This window comes from Amia ocellicauda, chromosome 19, assembly GCF_036373705.1.
Source record: "Amia ocellicauda isolate fAmiCal2 chromosome 19, fAmiCal2.hap1, whole genome shotgun sequence".
NCBI lineage: Eukaryota > Metazoa > Chordata > Actinopteri > Amiiformes > Amiidae > Amia > Amia ocellicauda.
The window spans coordinates 16,570,477-16,584,824 of NC_089868.1; the positions used below are offsets into that span (position 1 = coordinate 16,570,477).

The 14,348-nt window shown below is 44.9% G+C and overlaps 1 protein-coding gene across 2 annotated transcripts in view; it reads right to left on the minus strand.

Moving 5' to 3' along the window:
* Positions 1 to 336: 336 nt before the first annotated feature.
* The window catches only part of zswim5 (zinc finger, SWIM-type containing 5), a 58,928-nt gene continuing 44,916 nt past the window's right edge, over positions 337 to 14,348 (minus strand). Inside the window, exons 3-14 of one of the 2 annotated variants that reach the window (XM_066692660.1) lie at positions 13,016 to 13,164; positions 12,295 to 12,445; positions 11,359 to 11,535; positions 9,859 to 10,035; positions 8,995 to 9,141; positions 7,333 to 7,470; positions 5,658 to 5,915; positions 5,184 to 5,319; positions 4,349 to 4,506; positions 3,986 to 4,146; positions 3,783 to 3,864; positions 337 to 3,613 (exon numbers count right to left, since the gene is read on the minus strand). In XM_066692660.1, the coding sequence (XP_066548757.1) occupies positions 2,751 to 3,613; positions 3,783 to 3,864; positions 3,986 to 4,146; positions 4,349 to 4,506; positions 5,184 to 5,319; positions 5,658 to 5,915; positions 7,333 to 7,470; positions 8,995 to 9,141; positions 9,859 to 10,035; positions 11,359 to 11,535; positions 12,295 to 12,445; positions 13,016 to 13,164 (2,597 nt within the window). In that variant the 3' untranslated portion in view covers positions 337 to 2,750. Of the gene's footprint in view, positions 3,614 to 3,782; positions 3,865 to 3,985; positions 4,150 to 4,348; positions 4,507 to 5,183; positions 5,320 to 5,657; positions 5,916 to 7,332; positions 7,471 to 8,994; positions 9,142 to 9,858; positions 10,036 to 11,358; positions 11,536 to 12,294; positions 12,446 to 13,015; positions 13,165 to 14,348 lie in introns of both variants that reach the window. The other variant, XM_066692659.1, reaches the window with a different exon arrangement.

Genomic DNA, 14,348 nt, shown 5'->3' on the forward strand with positions numbered 1-14,348 from the left:
TCTATCACTTGCTAACTGCCTGCTGCCGCCGCCAAGATTATTAATAGGCTCATTTACAGAGGCGATCAATCTGCCGGTGGGACACCAAACGCTGTCATGCCTGCCTGTCCTGGGGTGCGGCCCTCACGCACGCTGCGGTGGCAGGGGGGCCATGCTGTCCACAGTGGGGTCCCTTGGCTGGAGAACAGAAAAGCACATTTCAAATTCTGGTTCGGTCCAAACAAGCCAGTCACCGGGATATAAACTCTTCAGCATGCCACAGCAAGCAGTCAGAGGTATGAGAAATAAATACGGAGAGAGAGAAACGTCTCCAGGTATAGAAAGGAAGGCAGGGTAGTCTGTGTTTCACACTTTATTCATAGAAAAGCACTGGAATTTCAACACAAATCATATAAAATGGTAGTAGCATTACATAAATAGTAATAAATTTTTGTTTCATAGACATTAGCTCAAGAGGTTGCACAAAAAAAGAAAAAAACTTGTTGATGAACGATACTTTTGTGGCAACAAATACTGGATACCTTCCTTTTTTCAGTAGCACAAAGAGGCGACAAACACTTTCTCTTAAATTAAAATCTAAATGGTAGATAAACTAGTAATTCTCTACCAGCGCTCGTTTATTTTTTTCTTTCCTTCTAAAATCTAGGACAGATCAAAACACTGGTACAGTTAACACATAGACACTTGGGGTGTGGGGGGAATATTAAAAAAGACCAAATAAAAATCAAGGGTTTTTAATGCAAATGGATAGTTTAGCTATGTAACAGGAAGCAGTTAGAAAACACAGCTAGGTTTGACTTAAGCATAACAGATTAACCTTTCTGAACTGAAGCACTGTTTAAGAAAGGCAGATGTTGTTGTTTAATAAAATAAATCTTATCGTTCTCACGTTCTGTATTACCGTTTCTGTGTGCAGCGGCTCAGCTTATACTGGTAAATGGCCGACTAAGGATGAGTTGAACTGCTCAGACATTGGACTTTCCGGACACAGCACTGAACTGTGCATCATTTTTTCAGGAAGTTTAATACACAAGTCTTTTCACAGTTCCCAGAAAGCTTTCGACACATTTGTAATTCAAATGGGGGTGGGGGGGGAGACAACAACCTGGAGACCTAACTGGCTTTGCACGCTACTTTGAAGTTGACATGTAACTTCCGTGTTTGATAGTTTAGCCGTACCAGATATTTGAGCACAACCTTGAAAGAGGCAGGCAAGGTTGAGAGACCGAGTGTATAGGGAGCGGTATTCTCTCCGAAAGACAGTCTGTACTACAGGTGTGTGGTATAGAGCTGCGTCAAGACAAAGAACAAAAGGGCGTCAGGGAAAAAAGAAAAGAAAAAAGGTAAAGGCCCACAACTGTACTGGCTCATTCATTTCTGTAGGGGTTTATGTGTTGGACCCCTGTTCTCTTTTAAAACCAAAAAGAGAACTAAAAAGGCAAGTCATTCCTACAATATATATATATATATATATATATATATATATATATATATATTTTTTTTTTATTTATTTTAAAAAGATGCTAAGGCTAAAAGTCCAAAAAGAATTATATACCTCTCTGGCAAAGGCAAAGTCCAATCCAATATACAGCATGTGCAGGTTGTGCATACAAATATACACGTCACATGCCATATATCCTCAACAACAGTGCCAGCACACTGTTTTAACCCTCAGTGTCTGTCCTCGGCCTTCCTCCACTCAGCACACAGATGGAGGGAGAGAGGAGGGGGCAGATCATGTGACTCAGTGGTTCTGCATAGTCTGGTGCTTTCGTTTTAGTCTTTTTATTCTCCTTTAAAATTCCTATATTACATGCTTCCTCTTGCACAAAAATTAAAATTAAAATCTAAAAATGAAACACAGGAGCACCTGAGAAATGTTTCTCTGAAGTCTTTCCTCTTAATGTCCTAACATTCCCAGCCCGCAACAAATTCAAGTATCCCAAAAAAAAAAAAAAAAAAAAAAAAAAAACAGTTATCATAAATAATTATAACTTTACAATTTTTTTAATTGACACTTTCATATTTACAATATCATAAATGCTTTTGCTACTATTTTTTTGTGGTTTTGTTTTCTTAAGCAATCCCTGAGAATGGAGTTTAGTATTTATTTATTTTTCCTCTTCTTGTTCGTATTATTTCATCCTTTTTCTTTTAAAAAGTACCTTCATTGAAAAATAAAAAGCTACAAACAAAAAAAATAAAATGAAAAATTCGAAAAAACTAAAACTTCACGTGTGGCTCGGTCTGGCGTCCGTCAGCCGTGACCGAGAAGCAGAGTGCTGCTCGTGGGGTTGTGTTTTGGTGGCTCTCGCGAGGTTCGAGTTGCAGCTCCTATCCGATCCCTGCGCTGTATTCCACTTTGTAAACCAGCCCTTCAGAAGGGTTTAAAGCTGATCCTTGGAATAGAAAAGAGGTAAAACACTCTGCTGCCAGCATTTTGGTATAACATGGATGTTTAAGAAGTTCTCGCTGTGTGACAGAGTACACACTGGCTCCAAATATCCCACAAATCATTTGGTTTCATCTGCCACTTTCACTTTGTTTCGTAATTTAAAAATAAAGGAAAAACAAAAAACTTCCATTTTTAATATACAGATGCTTTTATGCGTTTGTTTTTTCACAATTTCCTACCTGGCAGAACAACACTTGTGTATGATGGTCAGTGAAAGACCACACCAAAAAAAATATATATATCAGAAAGACCAAAAACAAACTGGAGTTGTCCTCTGCTATCTGCCCCGGCATAGTCATCCAAAGCGCTCCCGCACCAGCATCATGAGTTTTTTCTTGCCCTTGTAGATCTGTTTAAGGTTGTCAATGAACTGGGCGAACTGGATGTGCCCGTCTTGCGCCAGAAGGAAGGTCTCGCGCGCCTTGCTGAGGAACTCTATGAACTCCCCGTAGTGCCGGGGGCTGATATGCGTCAGGCGCGAGTGGGTGGTGTTGATGTAGGCGCTGATCGTGGCGTCCAGCAGCTGCCTCAGTGGGGCCTTGTCGGTGGACATGAGCTTCCCGGAGTTGCGGCGCCCCGGGATGCCTGCCAGCCCTGGCGCCGTCATGGTGCAGCGGCGCAGGATGTCCGACAGCACCGTTGCGCAGTGCACGCTCTTCACCACCAGCGGGATGATGGCGGCCAGCTCATTCTTGCCCAGCGAGTGGCTCAGAGCGCAGGCCCACAGCACGTCGTTGATGGCCGGGTGCGTGTCCTGGTTGTAGGCCAGGTTGAGGTGCGTCATGGCCAGCGAGGCCAGCTTGAAGGCCCGCAGCGGGTAGCCGCGGTGCTCCATGTAGCGGGCGATGGTGAACAGCTGGGAGTAGGTCATGCCCGTGGAGGCGGCGTCGATGACGATCTGGTAGGCCGTCTCGAAGGCAATGTGGTCCTTCTCGCACAGCGTCAGGGCGGACAGGGCACAGTTCTGCGGGTCCTTCATTGCGCACTGGAGCGCCAGGGTCCGGGCGCAGCTGGCCAGCTCCTCGCGCTGGGGGTAGTCCAGGCTGAGGCGCAGAATGGTGTTGTGGGACATTACGGTGGCCGCCACGATGCTGGTGGCCTCCGTGGGGGTGAAGAGAGTGTACCAGCTCTGCAGGATGCTCACCAAAGCTCGCAGACCTGACGGACAGAGAAAGATAATGTCAAATGAGATGGAGAGGGAGACATCACTGGACCTAAGCAGTTAATATCTTCAGGTAAGCATGAATCCAGGAAAAAGCAACAAGAATAATAAAAGAAAATTAAGTAGTTAGACGAGCTGGGGGTGTGTGGGTGGATTGATACGTACCGACTTCAGTGGCACAGGTGACGAGCCAGCGCACCATCTCCCTGCGTCTCCAGTTCAGAGTGGACAGCGTCATGCGCATCACCTGTGGAGAGGAATCAGCACCCATCAGCGTCAGACTCGGAGATCATCCCCACCCACAGAGATTCACAAGGAGAGGCCTCACAGAATCACGCTATGCTAGGAAATTGACGAGGCACGCCCACCTGCAGTCCCAGTTCCAGCGCCACGTTGAGCAGAGTGATGTCCGGGGGGTTGTCTGCGGGCGTCGCGATCTTGAAGGCATCCTGAGCCAGTTTGAAGATGAGAGAGGAGGAGTGGATGTTTTTCTGAATGGCCTCCAGTACCGTCCGCAGCCGCAACATGTCTCCTGAGACACACAACACAAATTAATAACATGCCCACCCAGTCTTCACCTTTTACTCACACTTAACCATTTACTTTCCTTCTTCACACACTGGCTTTTGTGCCATACAACCGAGAGGCAGCCAGCCTGTCTGGATCGTGTCTTGTAAGACCGTAAGATCATGTCTTACAAGTACCCTGTTCCCAGAGTACCCTGTACCCACCTTTAGCAGCAGTGAGCATGGTGGACGCCAACTCGCACTGCTGGGACTCCAGGTGTCCCAGGGTGAACCAGCGCGGGTATCGGCTCGGCACGATGGAGATCCCGTGATGCGAGTGGCTCACGTCTCCCGAGGGGGCAGTCGACTCCAGCACCGGAAGCCTTGAACGCATAAAAAATACATTTATTAAACCCGTATAGGGATTGTATAAGTACGAAATGAGAATTGGTTATGTATATAAAGACATAAGTGGTAGTTTTGATATTCTATTGCTGTCAATATATGTGACGCCAGCAGGAAACCTCCTGCAGCTTAGGGTCGTACATGGAGATTGGTACTTAAATGTTTAAAGGAGTTTAAAAAAATAAAAAAAAACATCATCTCGACTTATCAGGTCCAATATCCGTCTGCAACAGAAGATCAAACCGGCACATAAGCATGTGTAACAGGCCTGCCTGCAGGCACAGGGTTAGTCCCTGCTGTACTGGCTTGAGCTGCAGCTCCAGACCGGCTTTACACAGCCACTGCTTTAGCTTATTGATTTTGTATTACCGGTACCCTCAGGAAGCCTGAAGGAGACATGATGGTTCAACTCGGTCAGAGATGAGCCGAGAAAAAGCTTTGGCTCACACTTTTCGAAAAACAATCCAGCATGCAGCCCCATCGTTTTAAAAAGGATTTGATATCGTTATAAATACAGAGAATAAAGTTATGTTCAGCCCTGATCATTTACAGAAAATTAATCTGTACTGTGGTGACCCAGAGTAATAATTCCAGTTAAAATACTAAATTAAAACGAGAAATGCGTCCAAGTGCCTGGGCTCAGGGCAGTCTGTACCTCATGGCTCGCAGGGCCAGTTTGTAGGCCAGGTCGGTGTCATGGGGCAGCAGGGCGGAGAACAGGTACTTGGCGAAGGTGTGCATGGGGACACTCTCGCGATGGATCACCTCCCCCAGGCCGCTGAATGGGCCTCCTGCAACAAAAACACCAGTCAGAACCAGCTCACCGGATGTGCACAAACAGAGAGTGGAAAAAAACCCCCACTCAGGACATGTTTTACTGTTCACTCACCAGAAGGGGGTGCTCTAAGAGCCTCCATTAACAACAATGTATTTAAATGTAGATCCTGCAATTGGGGGAGGATCGATCATGCTTCAACTACACATGCAGAAAAATAAATATGCAGAGAGGTGAATACTGTCAACATGGAAACCTAGCATTGTATTGGTTTTAATCCCCAGGCTCATGTAATTCACTCACAAACATTTGAGAACCTTTACAGTGAGCAAGAGCATATTTAGAGTCACCTACCCTCGAGCAGCAGGACGGCCTGCTTGCGGAGAGTCTGAACCAGCAGCTCGTCCAGGTCCAGCTCCTGCAGCCGCACGATGATCTGCTCCTCATTGCGGCACACCTTGTCCTGGGCATAGAGTCCCTCGGGCATCACCCGCTGCTGCCCCATGCCCATTAGCGCCACCTCCAGGGCCAGTGCCAGGTAGGACTCCCCGGTGTCCTGGCACCCCCACACCGGCACGTGTTGGTACACCGGGGGTTTGGGTTCTCCTGAATCTGTCAGACAAGCACAGCAGACAAAAGCGGTCAGTGGGCTTGGGCACATGTCAGGAGGTTTAAAGGAAATGTGCAATTATATGAAGCAGTGTTGTTTATATATTAATATTCATCTTTGTCATGAAAATTAAGGAGCAAAAGGTGGAAAAATAACTGGATTAAGCCGTTTACAGAATGGTAATCTAACAGTAGAGTTGTGTAGCTTAAACAGCCTAACACACGCTCTGAAGAACTCGCCTTCCAAGATTCGCTCAGGCTCACAGCCGAAGCACCAGGAAATGAGCCAGTAAGCCGTGTTCACACCAGAGCTGTCACAACAGCCAGGGAACGGGGAGCGATATTTACAGTCACAGATCTGCATTTGTCCTCCGTGTCCAGCTGTGGGAGCTTTATTCCTAAGCAGCAGATAACTGGAGATGATGATGATGATGTGAACATGCTTGTCTATATTCATTAGGGTGAGGAGGGGAGAAAAACACTAACATCTGCTGGCAGTGTCTGAGACCCCGAAGCGCCATCTTAAATCCCTAGAGCAAATTATCCACAGCCAATCCTATTTATTAGGGGGGAGGATGCGGACATCGGTTTTATCCCCTCAGAAAAGCAGGTCAGCATTCTCAAGGGGGGTTAACCTTTATGAATAAAAGGAATCGCGATGAATGCTTAGGAAGCCATTTTTTAGTCTCTCTTATTAGGCCGTAATTGCAATAAATGACTCTTGGACAGAAACCCACACTTGGTTCTTTTACTGATGAGCCTGAAATTCGACCATGTCCCCGTTGGAACAAAGGGTGCAGTGTAACGGCTCTGTACATTTTCTGGAAGGGCACTCGCTCCCTCTAGAGCTCTGCGATCTCGCAGGGCCTGCTCGGATCGAGGGGAAGGGCACAGTACACTGGCTCTATGGTTCGACGATGCTGTGAGAGGAAGCACCCCCCCCATCAGAAATGCCAGATGTTTACAACTGCATGACCAAACAAAGAGCTGTCAGGATCGTCAGACACTGCTTTGTCCCATCTCGGCCTGTTTCACACCGTCACTGAAACGGCACACTAATCCGAGTTACTGATTCGGCGGACAAATGCCGTATTGTGATGGTTAAACAAAAGGGAAAGTCAATTTACCACTTTGTAAGGAATGTATTTTGTTTTTTGACACTATTTAATGGCTACTCGTAAGATGGTAAAAAGTGTATTTTTTTTTTTAATTCATACTTTTTAGGTTAAACAATCCACTTAAGATCCACTGTTGAGCAGTAGATGTATTTTACATTAAGTGTTTTGTATCCAATCAGCCCGTGAAGCAGTCCGACATCCCTCTCAGTGTTTTGGTCATGAGGACGGACTCCAGGAAGACAGCAGTCATAACAGATGAAAATTAAGGGGATGGAAAGGCTGCAGTCGCCCCATGGCAGTACCTCCTGTGTCCATGGCGTTGTCATCATCCAGGCGACAGGCTTCTGTCAGAGTCCCAAAGAGGCAGCCAATGGGGTCCAGGGGATGGCCCACCCAGCCCTCCAGATTGGTGGTGGTCGTGACGCCTCTCTGCAGCAGCTCTGCAATAGACAAACCCATCAGTCGAGCCAATCACACGCACCTGATAGCGCTGGGGTACTACTCTGCTTCACCGTTCATGACAGGCAGGATACTCAGGGATGGAAAAATATCCCTTGCTAAGTATTAATGTTGTTTATGGGCTTTAATCACAATTTCTTTTCAATCCCAAATCATTTGCAAAAACACAAAATCAGGACAATTATCCATCTTGACCTTGTTTTGTTGTGTAATCCAAGACAACTGCAATGCCAGTAATTCACATATTTTTACATTAAACAAACCTTGACCCCGATAAACAGACCGTGTCTAAACCTTTTGTTTAGTGTAAAAATGTGAATTATTGGGACAGCAAAAATATGCACACTTACATTTGTTAAGTTATGCAATTGATGTAGTCTCGTAAACATGCACCTCATTAAGACTTTTGGTACTTTTTAGTACCCTACACTTGTGATGCCCAGAAGTTATTCTTCAATAAGAAAACAGGAATATGAATGTCAAAGCATATGTCAAGGCATATTGCTCTGTTAATGTCTTCATTATGTGTTAATATATGGTTATGACCATTTGTGCTCAAGGGTGTTCTTGGAAAGGTTCAACAGTGGGACCTATGATAGGAGGAGAGATAAATACTAATCATTCCACACAAACATGTCTCTAGATAGCGAACAAAGCTCCTCGGGAGTAGAACAATCTTTTGTTTGTTGAGATTTTAGCCTGCTTTTTATACAGTTGGATAGACAAAAGCAAAAACAATTTAGTAAATTTTAAGAAGCATATTTTTGTATTATTGCTTACTTTTTGTCCGAGCTCTCACATCAAGCTTTCAAAAACTTGCATTATAGAAGTATTACACCAATTAATTAATTATCCATGCTTGTGATGCTACTGCTGTATATGCAGAATGAGCAGCTCAAGCAGGTCAGAGAAGGCCGTATTTTGCCAGGGCACAGAAAAGATTATTCAACTGAAATGTGCTAGGTCTCCTGACACCTTTCAAATGTAGATGCATGAATAAGTCAAAATACGCAACTAACAAGATGTTGTCGTCATCTCATACATAATTTACCCATACCATAATTTAGAACTATACATAAGATAATATTTGAATAAACATAACAGGTGAATAAACTACCATTTGCAGAAGGAAAATTAAGGACTATAAAAAATATATATAAACAAAAACACCATATAAACCCCCTTACTGTGTTTACTGGGATTCTCAAACCACAAGGTCATGTTCCATGTTTTAAGTGCAAACCAGCCTCTCAGAAAAAGCAATGTATATAAAGAGAACCATAATAGGTTGGAAAGGAATCAAACAACCTGTTTAGATGGCGGGGGGTGATGGGAAAAGGGGCGTGCAGACGTATAGGTTTTCAAATGTAGTCTAATTATGAAAACTAGATCAGTGCTCTCTGAAACCAGCAGAGGAGACCCCAGAGGACACTGCACATCATTCTGGGGAGGGGGAGCCATCACAGAGCGGCACTGAGCACACAGGCCCGTCTCGTTGTCCGTACCTTTCTTCTGGTGCTTGTAGATGTCCAGCTGGCGTTGCTGCTGTAAGCGTAGGGTGTTGATGATGGCCACGGCCAGGCGCAGGGCTTCGCGGGGGTAACCGTGGGAGCGCAGGGCGTCCACTCGTGCGCAGGCCGTGGGCACATGGTCTGAAACAACACATGATCACGGGCTCAGCGCACACACGCATTACGAAGAAATCCCCAATTTATTTAATTACGATTCATAGAGGGCTTAATTGTAATATTTCTGAGTGACACATTCATGGCATGCATATGTAATTACATCTCATAAAGGCAAAGAAGAAAGGTCTGCTACTCGCATGTGACCTCGGCTACACTACACCAGCCGTGTGTAAAAGGATTAAACGTGAAGACTTAAACTGAAGTCCCCCACCCCCCCCACACCCCACCCCACCCCGACAAACAAAGCAACACTAATTCTACAGAACGGAATCAGACAGAAATAGCAATGCCATGACCCCCGTTTTGGACAGCTTAGTTTAAATGAAAGGCCTTGTAAAGAATTGGAATTAGTGCTCTTACATGAATACTCAATGGCTTATGGGAGCTAAAGTACAGCAAATTCTCCTCTAAGACAGAAGAACACAGACAAGATAATGAACTTCTCTTCAGTGCCCGAATAAGTGACTAATCACAAATCAGATTTACTAATGTTGTACAAATAAGCTACTAACTATAGGAGCTTTAACTTTAGCAACTTTCACGTCTATTTTTATTAAAAGCACAGCCACCTCTTCACCTTACTCTAACTTTACACGTTCAGATAGGGCTGTTTATGTCCCGCACATTAACTAGCACTAATCCGAGTGCCTGGGACGGACTGTGAATGTGTCCCCATCTTACCGAGCCACAGCGGCAGCCCCTGAGAGTTGAACAGCAGGCTCTCCCCCTCTCGCTGGTAGGACGGGGACATGTAGAAGTCACTGCTGATGATCCTCTGGAGGTGGCTGTCCTGCCAGTGGAGGTCACACGCCTCCATGGCTCGGGTGAACACCGTCCTCCTCGGCCGGGCCAGGGAGTCTGGGGGATTAAGGAGATGAGGACAGGGAGACGCAATGTGAAATACATGGTCTGGACAAGAATACGTTCAAGCGCTACAATGTTTCTGCCACGACACCCAGAGCAACAGGCAGGAGCAGTTGGAAGTGGTGTTGAAGTAGGAGCAGGCCTCGTCCCCACTCCCCTTTTTGAGTGTCAGCTGCCAGGCCTGTCATCGGCACCGAGGGTCTCCTGCACTGCAGCTGACGTGTGCGCGGGGGCACCTTCACACACTGCTAATTGCCCCCAGAAGAGTGAGTCTCCTAAGCCATATTGCACCCCCCACCCCCCACCCCCTCTCCTCAGGCAGCCCAGCACACACACTGCAGGCCAATTAGAGCGCAGCAGATGGAGGGAGAACGATAGATCTACTGGAGTTTCAATTAGAAGCAATTCCAGGAGAATTAGGTTTAAACTGCTGTTGCTGTAAGATTTTTTTTTTTCCTTCTTTGGCTGTGGTAATGAAGCACTTCCAACCTATTAAAGTGCTTTTGTTGCTCTTAAAACAAACACACCAAAAAAAATGTTGAGACAGTGACAAGGGAGGCTTTAGCTACATGCTATAGTCTGACATGCATTTATATATTGATTTGCATGTGGTTTTTTCTTGGTTTTCAAAGCTGAAGGTGAAAAGAAGTATCTTATGTGGAAGCTCAGTGAACAAAAACATACCTCATATAGCTCAAATCGGTCATTGTTCTTTGAACATTAAGCATCAGCCCATTCTGTTAAAGTATTTGTACCCCTGTGTACATTCTGACTGTAGGTATAGAGATATAGAGCAAGAAGGCACTTGACGTTTGTGTTGAAGAAAGACCCAGGGCATCAGATGAGTGACTCCCAGTACATATCCCTATTATAGGTGTCAGCCAAAACACAAAAATGGATTCCAGATCCCCAGCCAAGATATTTGGCTTTAGATCCAAGGTACTTGCTCCAAGGCTGGGGTGGTTTGACACAGAAAGCTTTATGAAGGGTTCAGTCTGTTATTAGTAGCTATATACTGTGTACAATATGTTGGGTATATACAATAATTTTGGTTATGCAGCTTAGATCAATGTTTAGTTTGCATTTGCATGACAGATAGGGAAAAAACAGAAGGCTGCTGTCAAATGAAGTGCACTCTGCGTAGGAGCCCCAAAAACTGCTTTTTAAGTACGGGTTCTGGAAGAAAACAACTTGTGTGTGTCATCACAAAACGCAACCATAAATATCTACAGTTTCTATGCTAAAGAGAAAAACAACACGGAAGCGAATGCAGGCTGACAGAGTGGCCCGGGTGTGCCGTGAGGACGCAGGGCTGACCTTGGCTGAGGTTGCTCTGCGGCAGGGCGTTGGTGATGTTCGGCAGCTCACTGCCGTAGTTGCCGTCCTCCAGGGGACACACGTCCATGTCGCTCCACTTCTTCAGCTGCCGCAGCCAGCACGTCTTCTCCTCGCTTTTGCAGTGGGGGTTGAGAACGATGCAGACCCACAGAGCTCCTGAAAACAGCAGTGACAGGGTAGTGTTGAGAAGACATCCATCAGCCCAGCTTGGTCTAGTGTACCCAATGACTGAAGGACATGGGCCGTTGTATTGGGTGTGTGACCATGAAGACGACACTGCTGGAGAACTCAAGGGCATAAAAGACTGAACAACAAAACTTGAAGCTTAATAAAGGTAAAAGTTCAACACTAATCATAAGACAACAGGGCACAGTTGCTGTGATGAAGCAATGGATCCCTGCCTTCATCGATGCCAAGCATTCGTCACATTTTCCTTTCCAGGTAACAGATGGCCAGGACGGCATGAAGCCTTCATTTCTATTTAAAACTTGACAACACTGTTCTGATTAGAAATAACACTGAGTTCCCTAGATCCATTACATCTCCTCCGAGTCCATTACCTGTTCATAACATTTATGTCCTTCTATTGTCTGGTGGTCTATAGTTCAGCCCAAAACAATTCCCCATAAAACCTTTTAGGTTCATGTGAAACTCCTAGGGATGCTTTTAATTTATTAATCTAACCTGTTTAATCAATATACTTCAGGTTAAAAGTCAATTGATCTAGCTTTTTTTTTTTTATGAAATCCTAATAAAAGGTGAGTGTTTGACCTTGTGTACCCACTCAAGACCACTGAAATCACTCCCCCGCCCCTCTGAACTGAAGCATTTTTTTTTCCTGGGTGGGGAAGTTCAGTGACCTGAAATGTAAATCTGTACAATACCATGTGATTAAGGATCAAGAGATTCTCTTACCCAACTCATCCCAGAGCTGCCTGCACTTGTCAGTCATGCCAGTTCCCTGTTGCCTCCAAAGAGACAGGCGCGGGTCTGCCATGAACTGCTCCGTTATTAACGTCAACATCCGGGCTCCGTTCGAGTCCCTCATCCTTAACATCTCACGCACCTGCGGAAAAAGAGGAACAGTCAGTCCGGTACCTGGAGGACGCTCTGACACAGCCATTGTGTTTGGTTACACTTCCTTGGGCAGCCCAGATCCAGAGTAATTTAAATATTTGATGAAAACCAAGCATTGAATACAAATTAAATACGCAATGAAAGACACATACACAGCTGTACCACATTTGAACAGGTGAGAACCAGAAAGTTCTAGATCCACTAAGACATCACTTGGAGCAGAATCTTGTAGTCATCCTCGTAGGCAATGAGTGGGAGTCTAATTCTCCAGAGAGCCCACTCTCCTGTGTCACACCGCACCTCCGTTTTCCAATCCCCACTCCAGATATTACACAGATTCCCAATCCAGCCCTCTCCTCTCCACTTGGTGTGGATCCCAGCAGCATCTCATTCTTGATCACGGTGACCTTTTGCCCCCCTTTTTAATCAGACACTTAATTGCTTCTAACTGAAGCAGTCTGCCAGAATATGGTCAGGTAGGGCAGTTTCTTTTTTTATGAGCAGGCCTGAGTGAAATTCTTCTGGAATAAAGTGCTGACAGAAATGTGAAAGTGCTTACCTTGGCAAACATGGAGTTGAGCTGCTTCCCTGACCCATAGTACCCTCCCTGGGACAGGAACTGCTTCACCTGCTCCCGTACTTGCTCCTCGTCCAGGTGCCAGCAGTTTTCGTCGTCGATACTGGCCCCTGCAGTGGGATCAGGAGCCCCTGGACAGACAGACACCCACCCACCACGTTAAACACTGGCCATTGCTCTCACGGCACCAACACCACAAGAAATCAGTGTTTTAAAACAAATTTAAAACAATAAAATGCTGAGGTTCTACTTTTTTTTAAATCAGCAACACAAGTCATGAACATTTCCCTTTGATAAGGAGAGAGATGACAGTGGAGCACAAAGATATGGAAAGTACAAGCATTTCAAAAACATTAACAATTATCACTACTGCCTCTCGTTACATAAAGATACTTTTACAGTCTGCCTTCTACTGATGTATGCTAATTACAGATTCTCAATTTGTTTAATCTGTTTAAAGAACAAAATATATTTAGTGTGTCAATAAGGATGGTTTAATTTTACCAATATATCCAATCCTTTCATCAGTAGTGAGATAGATTAAACAAATAGGGAGACAACTTTGTAACATGTTAGACCTTTCACATCCTATGTATTCAAAAATTTACAAAACAAAAAAAACAGGCAGTTTTTTTTTTTTTTTTTTTTTTAATTTACAATCATCTTAAATTGAAGCGCTCTCTCTAGCAAGAAGATCCACTTATCCCTCCCTTGGGGTTACTTCCCCCACCACTTTATGAGCTTTTGCAATCCCTAGAGATACAGAAATAGCACAGAGATTTTCAATAACAAAAACATGATCTTAAATGTACCTAAACTCATAGGGAGATTAAAATAGATAATACCAACAAGCTGGCATTATAAAAAAAAAAAAAAAAAAAAAAAAACACACAGCTACACCCTTAAGGCAGGTCTTTCATGAAATGACTACAGATGTCTCTAAATCATGGCTGTCCAAAACACATAAAGAAACCCCACATTGGGTAGTCAGAAGATCAAGTCACATCCTGACCATGCCGAATTACTGGGGAATGCACCAAAACACCACGCTGAGCTCCACATTCCTCCATTAGGTACGAGTTCGCCTCACTATCACAGAGCCCCGAGCCAGGCAGGTGACAGGGTTCACAGGCCAGGGTTGCATGCCTCAGCTGCTTTCTCTTGGCTTTAGCCACTGCACCAGAGACAGGTTCTGCTTGTGATTAGGCCACACTAGAGTGAAACACTAAACAAGATTGAACAGGGACAGGCCTGTTTTTTTCCAGTACAAATCCTGTTCTCTTGACATCTCTCTCAAAATCTTAACGTCCTGGTG